The sequence below is a fragment of the Alosa pseudoharengus genome, unplaced genomic scaffold (genome assembly GCF_046254945.1).
Source record: "Alosa pseudoharengus isolate Yale_2024_CS ecotype anadromous, Long Island Sound unplaced genomic scaffold, YU_APseudo_1.1 YU_APseudo_1.1_scf_6, whole genome shotgun sequence".
In the NCBI taxonomy this organism is placed as follows: Eukaryota; Metazoa; Chordata; class Actinopteri; order Clupeiformes; family Clupeidae; genus Alosa; species Alosa pseudoharengus.
The window spans coordinates 26,817,048-26,832,156 of record NW_027468848.1 but is presented as its reverse complement, the minus strand read 5'-3'; the positions used below and the strand labels follow the sequence as shown (position 1 = coordinate 26,832,156).

General features: G+C 40.4%; 1 protein-coding gene across 1 annotated transcript; it reads left to right on the top strand.

Moving 5' to 3' along the window:
• The first annotated feature begins 2,726 nt into the window (after positions 1-2,726).
• On the top strand, positions 2,727-14,657 carry sfrp1a (secreted frizzled-related protein 1a). Its single transcript, XM_076270362.1, has 3 exons — positions 2,727-3,501; positions 6,558-6,638; positions 12,421-14,657. Exons 1-3 carry the CDS (start codon positions 2,976-2,978, stop codon positions 12,741-12,743), a joined length of 930 nt encoding a protein of 309 aa, XP_076126477.1. The 5' UTR covers positions 2,727-2,975; the 3' UTR covers positions 12,744-14,657.
• Positions 14,658-15,109: the final 452 nt, after the last annotated feature.

Below are 15,109 nucleotides of genomic sequence, written 5' to 3'. Positions count from 1 at the left end.
ACACATTGCAGCGTCCACTTTCTGCCCTCGATGTCTCTGTGTGTGTGTGTGTGTGTGTGTGTGTCTGAGTCAGGGAGCTGGCCAAATCAACAGCCTGCTCTCTCTTTTTTCTTCTTTTTCTCCATCTCTCTTTCTCTCTCTCCTTCTCTTTTCCTCTCTCCCTGCTGTGCAGTAATCCCAGAGCCTGCACACAGGTTATGAGTTATGTGGAAGGTATCTGGCCCCTGAATCTTCAGAAGCACCAATAACCCTGAGTAACAAGACCTGTCCCCGCCACTCCTTTCACCTTGTTTGAATGTAAATTTCACAAATGAGCTGAATTAGTCACGGGCACTGCAGCGCATCCAGGCAAGCCATTGCAAGCTTCTGTGCACCCCAGACAATGTTGTGAAATCCCCTGAGTGTTCCAAAACAATGTAAGAATCGTCAGTGACACTGTATGCAGTAGAAGGTTTACAACTGCATTTGGCAACAGCATATTGTTCTTTCTTTCTTTCTTTCTTTCTTTCTTTCTTTCTTTCTTTCTTTCTCTCTCTCTTTGCTCTACTTCTGTCTGTGTGTGTGTGTGTGTGTGTGTGTGTTGGGAGGGGGGTCGAGGCTGGCTTCTGATTCATTTACAGATAAGACTCCACACAATGCTTTATTTAGCACCTCTATTCTGTTTCAAATGAGGGTCAAGTTCCTATTTAAGTTGCTTTAGGATTAGCTCCACAGTGTCCTCGGATGCACATCTTAGTTTCTTGATAAGAATCTCATTACTCATCAGGAAGCTACTCCGCATTAATAGCAATGGACCAACAATGCAGGCCTCCGCTGGTCTGTTTTGTTTATTCCAATGTCATGCTAAGAGACGTAGCATTTAGTCACTGGCTCATTATTGATAAGCCAATTACCTAACAGTATAATGCACTGCAGAGACATTATCTGAGTTGCTCTCTTTTCTCAACACCTGAGGCTATCAGTGAGAGACTAAATACAGTCAATTATGCAAACTTGGCAGTGGCACTTTGGGGGGGACTTGTAATGGCAACCTACATTAGTGAGGTGGGTGTCATTTGAGAAATGCCCCAAATGGTCAATACTTCAAAATATTAACAATAAACACAGGCTAAAACTTCCCCCTTCGACAAAAACACGTCAGCTTTTTTCTTCTAACATACATTTCTCATGTGTATAAACAGAGCAGCACACCGTGTCATATTGTTTAGCTGAGACAAGATGAAGCACGGTAATGGATGAAGGAAGTTTAGTAGCTCACACACACCATGTCCTCTGAGACATATATAGCCCCTATATGCACGTATGTGATTCTATTCACTTAAACACAGAGAGTGGAGAATGATGATCTGTGATCTGTAAAAGCCCACAGGAAAGGGCTCCCATACCACTGAGACTGCTTGTCAAAATATTTAGTCTCTCTATTGTTGAGGTTTTCATAACTTCATCCCTATAAGAGACCGGACACACCTGTCTTGCATGGAGTGGAGACGAGAAGATGGACTTACTGACCCTAGTGAAATTTGCATAATGTTTAGTGTGAGAATAAAATAAATGTACAAATACACACCCACGGATAATACATTATTTACATTATAGCCTAAAAATAGTTTACACCTGACACTGTCATATCATATTAATAGCCTACTAATTTCTCGGTTGCAAAATGATAATGAATTTGAATCAATTGCAACACTATGCCAGATATACTTTATACTCAAATGTACCTAATGGACGAATCAGTTACAGGCATAGCAGATAAAAATCTAGCTTTATTGTACATTAGTTGCCTACTCTAAGCATAGTCAGGATCGCAACGCTTTCAAAAGCGTCGAATTATTCTAAACGTTAGTTTAAGCATGCAATTTCCGCATTTCCGATCATTTTTGCATGTTCTTCAATAAAATGTGCCCAAATGTGTGTGTGTGTGTGTGTGTGTCACGGAGAGAGAGATTGTGCGTTTGCCAGCAATTACAACAGGGTGTTTGGGGTAATTGTCATGAGCTCTGTATTGTTAACTAAAGCGGGCCATTTGACTGGGTTTTCGACGTCATTAGCAGGACAAAGACATGCGAAGATAAATTGGTCGGGTTCACACTCCTAATCTCCCTATCATTAAAAATTATGAAAATCAGGCGGAGGGAAAACACTAACAAATCTAATATTGTCTGAAATGCAGACAGCGTAGCCTCGTGCACAGACTGTTGAGAGACCATTTCTTTACAAAAATACCGTCACATATTCCACATGTCATCGTTTTGGGAATGTTTAATGAACCTGTGACGAAGACAACGAAAGGTAGGGTACATGTATCACAACGTATGAACCTCCAAACTTAAGAGTTTGTTCGCGTAGGCTACTGGTGTCATTGTTCTAGAATACGAAATAAATACAAGATTCAAGCACATCCGTGTCATGTCCGAATTTAAACATGCATTGTTTTAAAATAGCCTAGTTGTCAGTGCCTCAGCGGCTGTACCATATCACCTTAACTGAGACTTGTTGCAAGAGTTTCAATAAGGTAATGTACCTAAGCTTCTGGGTAGAAATAAACTTGGATAAACTGGGAAGGGAGATAGGCGTGGAAGTTTACACCGAATTTTATTCACTGGGTAATTGAGCGCTTTGATTGACATGTGCGTGCCAAAAGGTCCCGGAGCATTTCCATTGGTCGACAAGTACTTCACAATCTCCCCTTGTTCCTCCACTTTGGGCATTTCAAGCAATGCTCTCTTGGCAAGCAGCCGTGTGAGTCAGCACCCGGACTCAGCTGCAGAACCCCGTTTTGTCGGCATCGGATTTCCAGAAACTCAACTTTTAACATTTTTCCAGGTCTTTTTTGGTCATCTTATTTAGGTTCTCTACACGAAGAAGATTTCATTATTTTCAGTTTTTCTTTTCTTTTTTTTACAATTAGCTCTCCATACTGAGAGCATCACATATTTTTTTGATTTTTTTTTCCAGTGACTGTTCAGACAATGAAGTGTTTTGCTGTTCTAAGTTTTTGGAGAGGCATTGCTGTGGCGTTGGCCATGACAATGTTCCCTGTGAGCAGTGCCTCAGAATATGAGTATGCAGACCCAAGCTGGAAGTCGGACCTGTACACCAGTGGGCGCATCTATGACAAGCCACCTCAGTGTGTGGACATCCCTGAGGACCTGAGACTCTGCCACAACGTTGGCTACGACCAGATGCTGCTACCTAACCTGCTGGAGCATGAGACCATGGCCGAGGTGAAGCAACAGGCTGGGAGCTGGGTGCCTCTGGTGCACAAGAACTGCCATCCTAGCACCCAGGTCTTCCTGTGCTCCCTGTTTGCCCCAGTTTGCATGGAGACACCCATCTACCCTTGTCGCTGGCTGTGCGAGAATGTCCGAGACGCCTGCACCCCGATCATGGAGGCGTTTGGCTTCCCCTGGCCCGAGATGCTCACCTGCGACAAGTTCCCCCTGGGCGACGTGTGCATCAGCACCCCTAATGCTACAGAAGCCTCAAAGCCTTCAGGTAACACAAACCTCTTTTTATTCGTTTTAATGCAGCACAGGTGTGAGACTGATGACGAGGACACAAGGAAGAGGAATGCTGAATTTAAATGTGTTTTGTTGTTGTTGTTGTTGTTTAAGAAAGAAATGCCTTGTAAGTTCTGCTACACAGTGGTTCTCTAAGTCAGACATGAATGGCATTGCAGATGGGGCAAGTAACCACAAAATGAGGGTATGTATGTCACACAGTGACAGTGTTGCCCACAACATGTCCTCACTCCTGACAACCTTGGCAGCATCCAGAGTATACCACGTCTCAAAAATGTGGGAATTGAGAGCATGTGACTTGCAGAAGACCTTGCAGTGTAAACACTAACACTTAGGATTTGGCTTTGAGAGACATGCTGACATTTTGAAGTCAACTGTATGCATGCAGGGTGATGTGACACCAGCAGTCACACCTTTTGCTTTCTGTGAGAAGTGACACTGTTGCCTTCTTAAAAGCGGTAGACTGTTATTTCAGGGGACAAGGTCTGTTTGTAGATCAGGACTCCCATGCTAACCACCTTTTGGACCTGTTCATCAGTCTTGTTTTTTTTTACCCTATAGCTTCAACATTCTTTGATCTGTATTTCAAAATGTGATAGTGATGTGGTAGTTTTTTGGTAGATTTCTGTTTAGTATGTCTTTAACCAAGTGTTTTAGTTTTTATTTACCAAGCACATTGTTCGAAATTAATATTGCCATGCTTGTTTAACAGCTGGTAGCAATTGATTTTGAATGTTTAAGATCCAGCACATACTGGGATGTTGTCCAGTAACAAACGTTTGTGTGTATCTACTTATTTCACCCGAGGAAAAACAGCTAGAACCCATTGTTCGGATCAACAGCTCTTGCTCTCCCTTAGTACCCCCAGGCCCCAAAACAGGCATTTATTAGCTCCTCAGTTAGCTAATGACACAGACCGAGATAAAAAAAAGAGGTTGTCCCACATTTGATAAGATTGCTCTGTCACCTCTGCAAATGTGATTCCCTTCAAGGCTACTACTGCTGTAAAACCCTTCCCACTGTCTTTACACCCCACAGAGATGTTAAAGTCCTGTGCACTCACATTGCCTTGTGCTACATGCCTGAGAGCAGTCTTGGTCAGATGCTTGAGTATAGAGGTGTCAGTTTTTGTTTTAAAAGGGTTAGGTATTCTCTCCCCCTGACTCTACTACCTTCACAGATACTAACAGCATTTGCATTAACCCCCCCCCACACACACACACACACACACACACACAAACACACAAACATTTTTTGTCTGAGAAAGTTCTGCAACGGCTTTGAGATGGTGGATTTATGTTGGAAACGTTCTGTGCCCCGAAAAACAGTGTTTGCATCACAGGGTGCTTTTATCACTTTCTCAGTGTTCCTGGCAAGAGAAAGCACTTCTCCTGGAAAGGCTCAGAGCCGTCAGTTGCGAGAGACTAGGGAAAGTACATCTAACTGAGATGGCTGGCTCATAAATCGAAGGGGAATTTCCATGAAACTCTCAGTCTATGTACGTCAAGACATGAGGAAAAAAATGGGAATATAAACAATAGAATCAATTAAATTTTTTTTAATCTTGGTCCATCATATCACTCAATATCATAAGACACAGTGGTGGCAGTGGTGGCAATGGTTGTGGCTGAAGCATATAGCAGAAGTGCTTCTGATGGGGGCACTGCACAGCAGGGGTAAGGAGCTCTTCAGTAACCAGCACAGCTGCTTAAGGTAGACAGCTCTCAGACCACACAGGCATACTTCAGCCCCGGTCACTCGCCACTTGTGATAAATAAACCAACTGTCCTGCCGTTTATAGCCACAGACCCAGAACCTGTTCAAACTATGTTTGCAAACACTTTTTTTTCTCATGCTAAATTTTAGTTATGATGTGTGGTAGCCTGATTTTTGTTTTTCATGTCCACATACCGTTTTTCATTTAAAGTTAGTTTTAATAATTTGTGTGCAAATAAATTTACCAAGTCATGACTCCTTGGTTCAATGGTGTTTACCTCTTCGAATGAGTTCTATTTTTTGGATTTGTAGATTGTAGAGAAGATGCACTGGAAAAAGTAGAAAAGATTTACTGGAAAAAAATGTTATCCTTTTGATTTTCTGAGTAGCACCTGTTGTCACAAGCATTTTCACTTGGGTGTAACTTCCACAAGGATTTGTCAAATACTTGTAATTAGTAGACAAGTGACTACAAAGAGTACTGTGTTTCAAAGGTAAACACATTTTCCATTTACTCTGGGCTGCAGTTAGTTTAGTATAAGGCCTTGTAAGAAGACATGCAAGAACAAAAAAATAAAAGTGAAAATAAAAACGCTAGGTACAAAAGTGGTGATTTGGGTTAAGACAATCAATCTGTCAATTTTATCTTTTTATCATTGTTGTTCCTCCTTGTTAACATTTACTTTGTTCTGCAGATGCAGAAGATATTATTTTCGTAACCAAATCACATCATGTGAATACAGTGAACACTAGTTGTTATATGAAATCTTAAGCAATTAGATTTATACTGTGGCCTTTTACAGTATAAAGGAAACATTAGTTTGTTATATTATGCTGTGAAGATGACTTTGATGATGAAATTCCAGTAAACCGTCTGTTATGAGATTTGTTTGCATGCTGCATTTATTATTTGAGGAACATGAAATTCACAACTCCCGTGGCCTTGGATTCATTGTGTTGCTATCTTAAATTAATAGTAAAATAATAGTGAAATAGGCTTATTCAATTTTGAAGACAATGACAGGAGAAAGTACTATGTATTATAGTAAAGTAGACATATTTAATGCACTGCTTCATTTGTTGCCAACTTCAGTTTTTTTGTGAGAGTGCTGTGTTTTTTTTTACACAAGAAAACTATAAAATGTAATAGAATATGACAGTGAGGAATTGCCACTGTTTTATTTTCTTCACATAGTCAAATAAGACTTTGATTTTCTTTGCAGGCGATTGCCTAGTGCATTGGTTTGTGCATTGACGGTTTAAATTCAGTTTGATCCACTTTTGTCTGACCAGACCCCATCTTGCCTCCTGCAGGTTTCTCCCCTGTCTGTCCCCCCTGTGACGACGAGATGAAGGCTGATGCTATTTTGGACCACATGTGTGCCAGTGAATTCGGTAAGCAGTTTTTACAAGTTAGCCACTTTGGTTGTAAGTTACAATTTACTATTTTCTTTAACTTGAGAAACAAGTACACACCACTTTTTATTATTATTTGCTGGTTTGATTTATCAGATACAGATCTTTAAAATGGGTATAATGAATAACTTTAGTAGTCAGTACAGTAGCTAGATCATGTACAGATTGAAAAAATGAAACAGTATACTCACAATAAGGTGGTGTTTTGCCAAGACGTTACATTAAAATTGATTGGCCTAGTCATTAACTTTCATGAACTTCATCCTCACAAGGCCAAGGGAATGCAGAGTGAAGCCTGTATTTCTGCTGTCCTCCGCCTCCTTGTTCTTCTTCTCTCTGTTGTATTTCATCTGCCATCTGTCTCTCTCCTCTGTATGGCTCTCCTCTCTGTATTTCTTTGTCATGGGGCTTTTGTTTGTCATTAGGTTTCTTTGCCAGAAATGCATTTAAAAAGTGTTGTTGTGATTTAGATTATGCCTTGGTGGTCTCTTTCATCACAGATTCAGGTCTTTTTTTACGGAAGCTTCTCAATTCCTTCAATCCCTTTACATAAACATGTTCTCAAGAGTGGAAAAACACCACTGCCATCCCTCTCTTGTGTTGTCACTTGTTGGGGGGAAACATGGGATTCATAGCTGAATTGATAGTGTTTGTTATGTATACAGAAAAAAGAATGCTCAAGAGATAGGACTGAGGGCCCATTGTGATTTTGGCTGCAGAATGCTGCCTTCAACAAACAAGTAAAAGTTGTCAAATAAAGGCAACATTGATCAAGTTTGTGTTCCATCTCAAGTCAATGGAAAATGAATTGCATGAAAAACATAAATGTATTGCTATCAGTCAGATTGAGGGCAGATGAATAATTACTTTTATTTTTAAACGAGTCATGCAGTTCACTAAGTTGACCAAGAGTTTATCAATGTTGAAACCCACAGGCATTTTAAGTGTCATGAAAACAACTGAATAGTTGTGACCACCATAAATCCATACCGTGTTTTAACATTACAATTTCAAGGTTATCACTTTGTATGTAATGGAAGAGAGCTGATCCAAAGTGGTAGTAAAACCTTTTACTTGGCAGTCATTTGGGGCAATAAACTGGGGTGTTTGTTCTGCTGTCTGGCCCTTGGGAAGTGACAAGAACCCCGAGACTGACCCCTGCTCAGGGTGATCACTCGACACCGTATGGTGTCGTTGAGGGCCGAGGGCCTAGTGCCACATCTCAATTCTTACCTCATTTTCAGGGTTATGACCAAATCAGCGAAGAACCTAAAATTATTGATAAAAAATAAAAGACACTTGAATATGTAATACATGTAATTAATATTAGATTTATATTTATATTTGGAATAAACAGAAGATCTGACAGAGAGCTTTTATTTAAATATCTGTGTACCATTATGGTCTCCCATTGCATAAATGCATGGAATCATGCAACAGTTTAAAAGACCATTCAAGTCACCACTGACTAAAATTAGGATAGGTTTGGCTATAATTCCATGGCCTTGCATCCTTCATGCTTGATATCTGATTTGACATCTGAGCACTAGTCCCTGACAATGACTGTTAAATGATGCCATTCTTGAAGCAATTAAGCCTAATCATGATAGCGGCGTAAGTGTCTGAACAAAAGTAGACTATAATTGCGTATACATTTGTGTGGCCCAAAAATAACCCAAGTGGACCCTGACGTTTTATTAGTCCTGATGTTAACTGATTTGCTAACCCTGAACCGTATATCTTGCAGGTGACTGTGACTCCACATGTGGAGACAAGCTTGTGTACCGTTCCGTCAGCTCCCCGAGCGGCGACTGTGTTTGTTTTGGCAGCGCCTTATGAGTGCTGACCCTGAGATTTAATCACTGGCTCATTTGTTATCCTGTAATCTTCACTGGTGGGGGAGAGGCATCTGTAGCAACTATTAGTGTTACAACACGCTTCTGTCAACAGTTACACAAAACTGTAATCATTATTTGTAATTTTGAGAATAGTTTATTTATTTCATTTTTTTCCTTAAGGGGATGGGGGATGGTCTTTTTTTCTTTGTGATACTGGTTTAACTGTAATCATTTGGAAACATTTCAGTGACAGCAGGCTAGAGTGGAACCTCTTCCAAGTCGCTTTGATCTTTTAATGGCAATGATTGTAACTTAACAGACTGCGTCACCTCGGCCCGAGCTGGTGAAAGATTTGCAGCTGCAGTTCGGCTGCTATCATGATTTACACCCGTCGCAGCAGGTTTATTATGCTCCCCGGCAACAAACTTTGTAGCCCCCTCAATTGAAGGCCTGCATGCACTTTTGTAGTAAATGACGCATGCTCGATTTTCCTCCTCTTCCTCTCCCTCTCCTCCTTCTTCTTCTTCTTCTTCTTCTTGTTTCTGGGAGGCAGTAAACAACGCTGTGCATCAGCAATGCTCCGGCTCCTGCCCCTTTCGCTCCCCCTGGCAGACAGAGCCCATGTTTGTGAATAGTTTGAGCGCAGCGCTCCTGCTGTGTTTACGACGCGGCCCCAGAGAAGCCGGAGAGGAGCCTGGCCCTCCATGCGGAGAAGGGCCGAGAGGAAGTAAGGGGTCGCAGGTCAGAGCAAAAGGTTAAACACCCCCAATGACCGCTGAGTGAAGGGGGCCGGGCGGCCACTGGCCCTCGCCACACTCCTCGGGCGTTTCCACCGTCTGGTTTAATTCTGAACTTTTTCCCTTAAGCGTAGAATTGATGATGCAGGTTTCATTTTAGGTCAGCCATAGATTACTGTGTCATATATAATAGAGATGCATGCTTGGTTTATGTGAGGGGCAAAGAGGTCACTCGTTGTAGCTCAGTATGTTGTCTGACTAAATATTTACAAGAGCTGTCTCCAGTGATGTAGTAATCCTGATGTGCTCGTTTCTCTGCTGAAAATTTCATTTAGGCAGAATGAGCTTCTGTTTGTGAATCCTCTACAAGATTATAACTTGATAAAATAGGCCCCTCTGTTGCTCTGTAATGAAATACAGACACACATTCCGCTCTATTTATAAATGCACATGGTACAGTTCGTATACAGATACCCATGCATTGACATGTTTCTCATGGTCTGACTGTCTGCTATGATAAGATTCGGAAACTATGAAATTTAGATGAAGTACCAGGGGATCTTTGTTAGGATTAAGGCCAGAATTTATATCTGGCGTTTTTGCTTAACATTTAAATGGTTTCATGTGGTGTTTGGACTCGGACCATCCTTATTGCATTTTTGTATAATGCTCTGTGATATTGAGTAGGAAGGAGAGTATAGTGTAGTCCCCAGGAGACATTAGACCAGATAACTTGTGATTGTCAAATGTTGTTGGAGGGGGGGAAAAAGTTCCATATTGCAGTCCTGAAGCTATTTTTGCTAAACCAACTGCAAAGATGTTCTCCAGAACGGGGTAACATTCTGCCTATAGTGACTCAGAGCACAAGAAGCTTAAGGTGCACAGAAAGTTCATAGCTTTGTTAAAGCGGGATTTGAATCAGATAAAGTGGTTCCTTGGGTGGGCTCGGGCTTCTCTTTATTACTTTGCTTATTATGAATGCTGCCCATTTTGATTCAGTTTAAGACTAAGCCACCTCCAAGAATAAGTTCAAGGGACTGAGACGCCGGATAAAGGCTCTTAATCCGTACCATGTGCATTGTTAATACCTGGAAAAACAGTTTTTTTTCTACAATGGTCATTAATTGTGAAAGTCTGAAGGTGTTAGAGATGGGCACTGCCACTCTGCCTAGTTTCCTGGGAGCATGGGGCTCGCATGAGTTTTCCAAACTCTATAGCATGCAGTGCTTACAACCCTACACGGCTCACACTTTTTTTTTTCCTTCCAGGGAGGGCTGTTTCCTCTACGAGCTGCTAAGAATATAAGTCACGGTTCAAAGAGATATGGGCAAGGATTACTTTTACCATGGTTTAGTCCCCGGCGTGTGATGGCGACTGACAGTGATTTTTATGGAACAATTAGCAGTAAATCTCGGCTTGGGTGTCAGAGTTTTCATGCCTCTTGGGAAACCTCACCATCATTAAGCGAAATTACTGTCTAGGTGGCAAAAAGCCTGAAGTTTACACAAGGGTCACAAGGCAAAACCACAGCGTGACGGAGAGAGTGGAAGTGATGAAGATGCACATTACAGTATGCAATGTCTTACTCATCTCCCATCGCCGCTGTTAAGATAAGTGTTGTAGTGTGCTGTGGCGAGTTGCTTTGTACATCAGGACTGAGAGAAGCAAAAGAGGGCACCCTCATGTTCATGGGTTGAAGAGCGATCCCTCTGGGGTTGACTCATGCACACGTACGGCAGAGAAGGTGAGGGAAACAAACAGATTAAGAGGTTAAAGAGAGTTTAGTGAAAGATCAAGCAGATTTAAGCAAATCTAAGGAGAAGTGTGGGATTAAGGAGAGATGAAAGTCGGAGCGGTCAGTCTGGCCTAGGACTGCTCAACGGACGAAATCAAGGAAATGAGGCATGGTTCATTTTTGGTCACTTTTTTTTTCCACATTCTAGGGAGACAGTGACTCATGGGCAGGTCCATCTGTCCCGTTTGATATTTTAGATGTCCAACTGCTAGAAGACCACTGACCTATTCCTAATTGGCACAGCCTCATAATGGGTGTATTCCCATGAATGAATATTCAAAGATCAGGTTACATCTGGAGTTGAAATTTCCTGAGTTAACAAAATGCCAAAAGGGCATAAGGCATGTCGTCTTTCTATGGATTGGGATCATGATATATGCCCCATCCTTTCCTCCACACACCCCATGCACACACCCCCAGGCCTTTCTAAAAGAGTTATGCTATTGATTACAAGCCCTCTTAAAGTCTTAAATGTGCTCTAAGAAGTTACATTTAGGTCAGGTTTTGTATCCACACTGACTAGCATTGGCTGGCTCAGGGACAAGAGAAAATGATACATTTACACTACAGTATGTATTAATCTTTTTAGGTGCCTTTAACCAAAGTCACTCTCGACAAAAACATTTTCATTAGTGTGTTTGCTCCCTGTGAATGAAAGAACAGAAGACACACAGATAAAACAAGGGTTTTGCATTCACAAATGGGACATGTCCAGCAAGGAGTTCAAAAATATTTAATATTCATGGCATCATATCTGAGTAAATTAACAACAGTAGTATTTTGAGGTAGGTAGCTATTGCTATTTAGATAGATGGGTAAACCTTAATGAAGGGGAAGCCAAACCTGTAAACCTTTGGAAATCTAGGACTGTAAACCTAAATTACAGTCTTGTCAAATTACAGGCTGTAAATTGACACTAGAAAACCTAGTATATTTTGTAGACACGAATGTACTATATGCATCTGCATTGTGTGGTCGCATGTGGACATTTTGGAGTATACTGAAACCTTTACGCCCATTTGTGCTCTTTTCTCTAGCGTTACTTAGTCAACTAATCTCCTCTTTGTTGGACCTGGTCTTGGGCTGCCCGATAGGCATACCCGCTGCAATACAAGCCTCTCTTGCCAATCGGCCTGACTGTGACCTGCTCCCAGAGGGAAAGGGATAATGTGACGCACTTTGGATTATTATTGTGCTCTGAAGCAAGAAGGGCTACTATAACTTTTCAGCTTTTTTCTCTTTCTTTCTGATTTTTCTTTTTTTGGCAAATGCTTCTTTGTATAAGATGAGGGGTGTGGGGGGTAAAAGCCACCAGTGTTTTGAGGGAAAATATGACTTGCCTCTCACCTCAGTTTATTTAACTGTCACACTTCTTCAACCTATTCTTTCAGCCATCAAGACCAAAATCAAGGAGGTCAAAAGGGAACAGAATGACCGTAAGGTGATCCTGCAGAAGAAGAAGAAGATACTTAAGCAAAGCACACTAAAGAAGAAGGACTTAAAGAAGCTCGTGCTGTACCTGAAGAATGGAGCAGACTGCCCATGTCAGCAACTAGACAACCTGGGAAACACTTACCTGATCATGGGCCGCAAGGTGGACAAGCAGTACCTCCTGACAGGCATTCACAAATGGGACAAGTCCAGCAAGGAGTTCAAAAAGACCATGAAGAAACTCAAGACCCACAAATGCCCAGCTTTTGAGAATGTTTTTTAAATAATCTGTTTTGTTTATTTGTTTCGTTTGTTTCTTTTTGCATCTCATTATACACATGAACTTGCACAACCAAGCAACCCAGAATATTGCCTATATTTTCATTGTTTATATAAATATATATATATATATTTCTATGTGTATTTACAGATTTACCATTGTAGTGAGTCCCTCATTTTGTGTGCAGTGGGGCTCTGATGGTGTAGAACTGGTGACGTTGAAAGAAAAAAAATGCAGTAGATTCTTAAAATATCAAACATAATGGATCACTTATGTACATAACCACATACATGTCCAGAGAATGTTATAAAATAATGAGAAACATCATAACAGAATTTTTATATCTCTTGTACAATTCTTACCTGAGTCAAAAATTGGTCATCGTGATCACCAGAAGTGAAGTGGAATGGTAAAGGCCATACATACAGACAATACTTCCATCATCCCATAACCATCACCACAACATATCACTGTGACAGCGTGTCCTAACAGCATGTGATGAGAGCGAACATTAGTGATAAAATCTGTTTTAATTACATTGTTTTCAATTGGAATGTCCTGACAGAATGCAATGCAAAGCAGAACTTTGCAATGCGACATTTTGAGAACTTTTTTCGGGTGCCCCGTTTCCATTTTCTTTCTGTCGCTAGCATTGCTCTGCTACTTTGACTAAGAAATATGACTCAACAGAAGGGTATATTTAACAGATTCAGTGTGGACAGATAGCATTAAATGCTACAAGACAGTCGCTCGCTCGGATCCTGTTAGGACACATTGTTACTTAAGACTCTGATATATAAAACTCAGACATACAAGTTGAGTCATAAGAATGTTCAGAATCGCTATGTACTGTGAAGTAGTCTCAAGGATGTCCATCTTTTTAGTGATGTCATTGTGCGTTTAACTCGTATTTTTGGGACAAATCAAATGAGAACAAATGTACGTGCTATATTTCTTAATTTCATTTTTTTGTGATTTAGCCCATCAGATAAAATAGCTCTAGGAAGTAATGAAATAATGAATAGGGCCTACTGGTTAAGCACATACATTTTTAAAACAGGACAGAAATGACATGCAAATCACTGTCATCTTAATCCCATACATGGTTAGTTAGTTTGATACCTGTTCTGAAAAGTGACTACCCCAAAACTTATAATGGACTGTTATGTATACATGACTCAAGACAACACAAATTTACCGATGTGCATACACTGCACTCAAACATGAGTCTAAACGGTAAATGTCTGTCCAAGATTAAACCATCGTTCTGTAGCTTGAAATGCACTGTTTTGTGTCTTAAAAACACTTAGACGAAATGGTTAGTGACATGACTGTACAGGAGGTTAACACTTCTGTTATAAAAATCTGTGTCAAATTGGACTCTTATTTGTTAGGTGGAAATAGTGCCAGAATATGATGAGTTCTATGCAGTTCACAATGTGCCCCCCATGCATTGAAATGTAAATGTATAAGACAGAATCAAAGGTGTTTAATTATATGCTTGATTTGTATGTATGTCACCAAGTGTCATGTCCCTGCTATTTTCTATGTAAGAGCAACACGTCTATAAGTTGATAGTTTCATTAGTGCACCTCAATTGTATACAATCCTGTACAATCAGCTTGTGTTTTGTCAAACAGTTTCTAAGTATAACAACCCCAACAATTAGGTAATGATGACTAATGGATAATTACAGTTTAATAGCAGACAGAACATCTGGTCACAGATAGGGCTTAAATTCTAAAAAGGCAAAGGCCTTACATGGAGCCTTGGTGTACTAATCACAAGAAAGAAACTGACTTGTTGACTACATCCATTATTGTGACTTTTTTTAAACTCTGCTCTACTACAGTAAAACTTTATAAAACATATCTTCTGTAAATACACATACGTGAATAAAAAGAGGTAATAATGACATTTGGCTTCCAGGTGTTCAGGTGTACATTTTCAAAATATGTGCCATATATCTATTTTCCAAGATAGGTTTTCAACAGCTTTTTTGTTCTGGTTTAATTTTTGATTCCAAAAGAAAAAGCTCATTACCTTTTATGCATTTAACTGTTAAGATAGAAATATGTTCAGTGAATATAGAAGTTTAATTCAATCGAAGGCCAATGCAATCATTGTCCCATTTCTCTCTCTTTATCACTCACTCACGCACACACACACACACACACACACACTCACACAGAGAGAGACAGGCAGACAGACAGACAGACAGATAGAGAGAACATTTCTCTCAATTAATGTATAATATTGTGATATAGTACAGAAATGTCTAGCTTATCAGTGTATCATCATGTTAATTTCTAAACATATGGTAAATGACACTTCAGTTCAAACAGAACTAATATAGTTAATGGAAATCA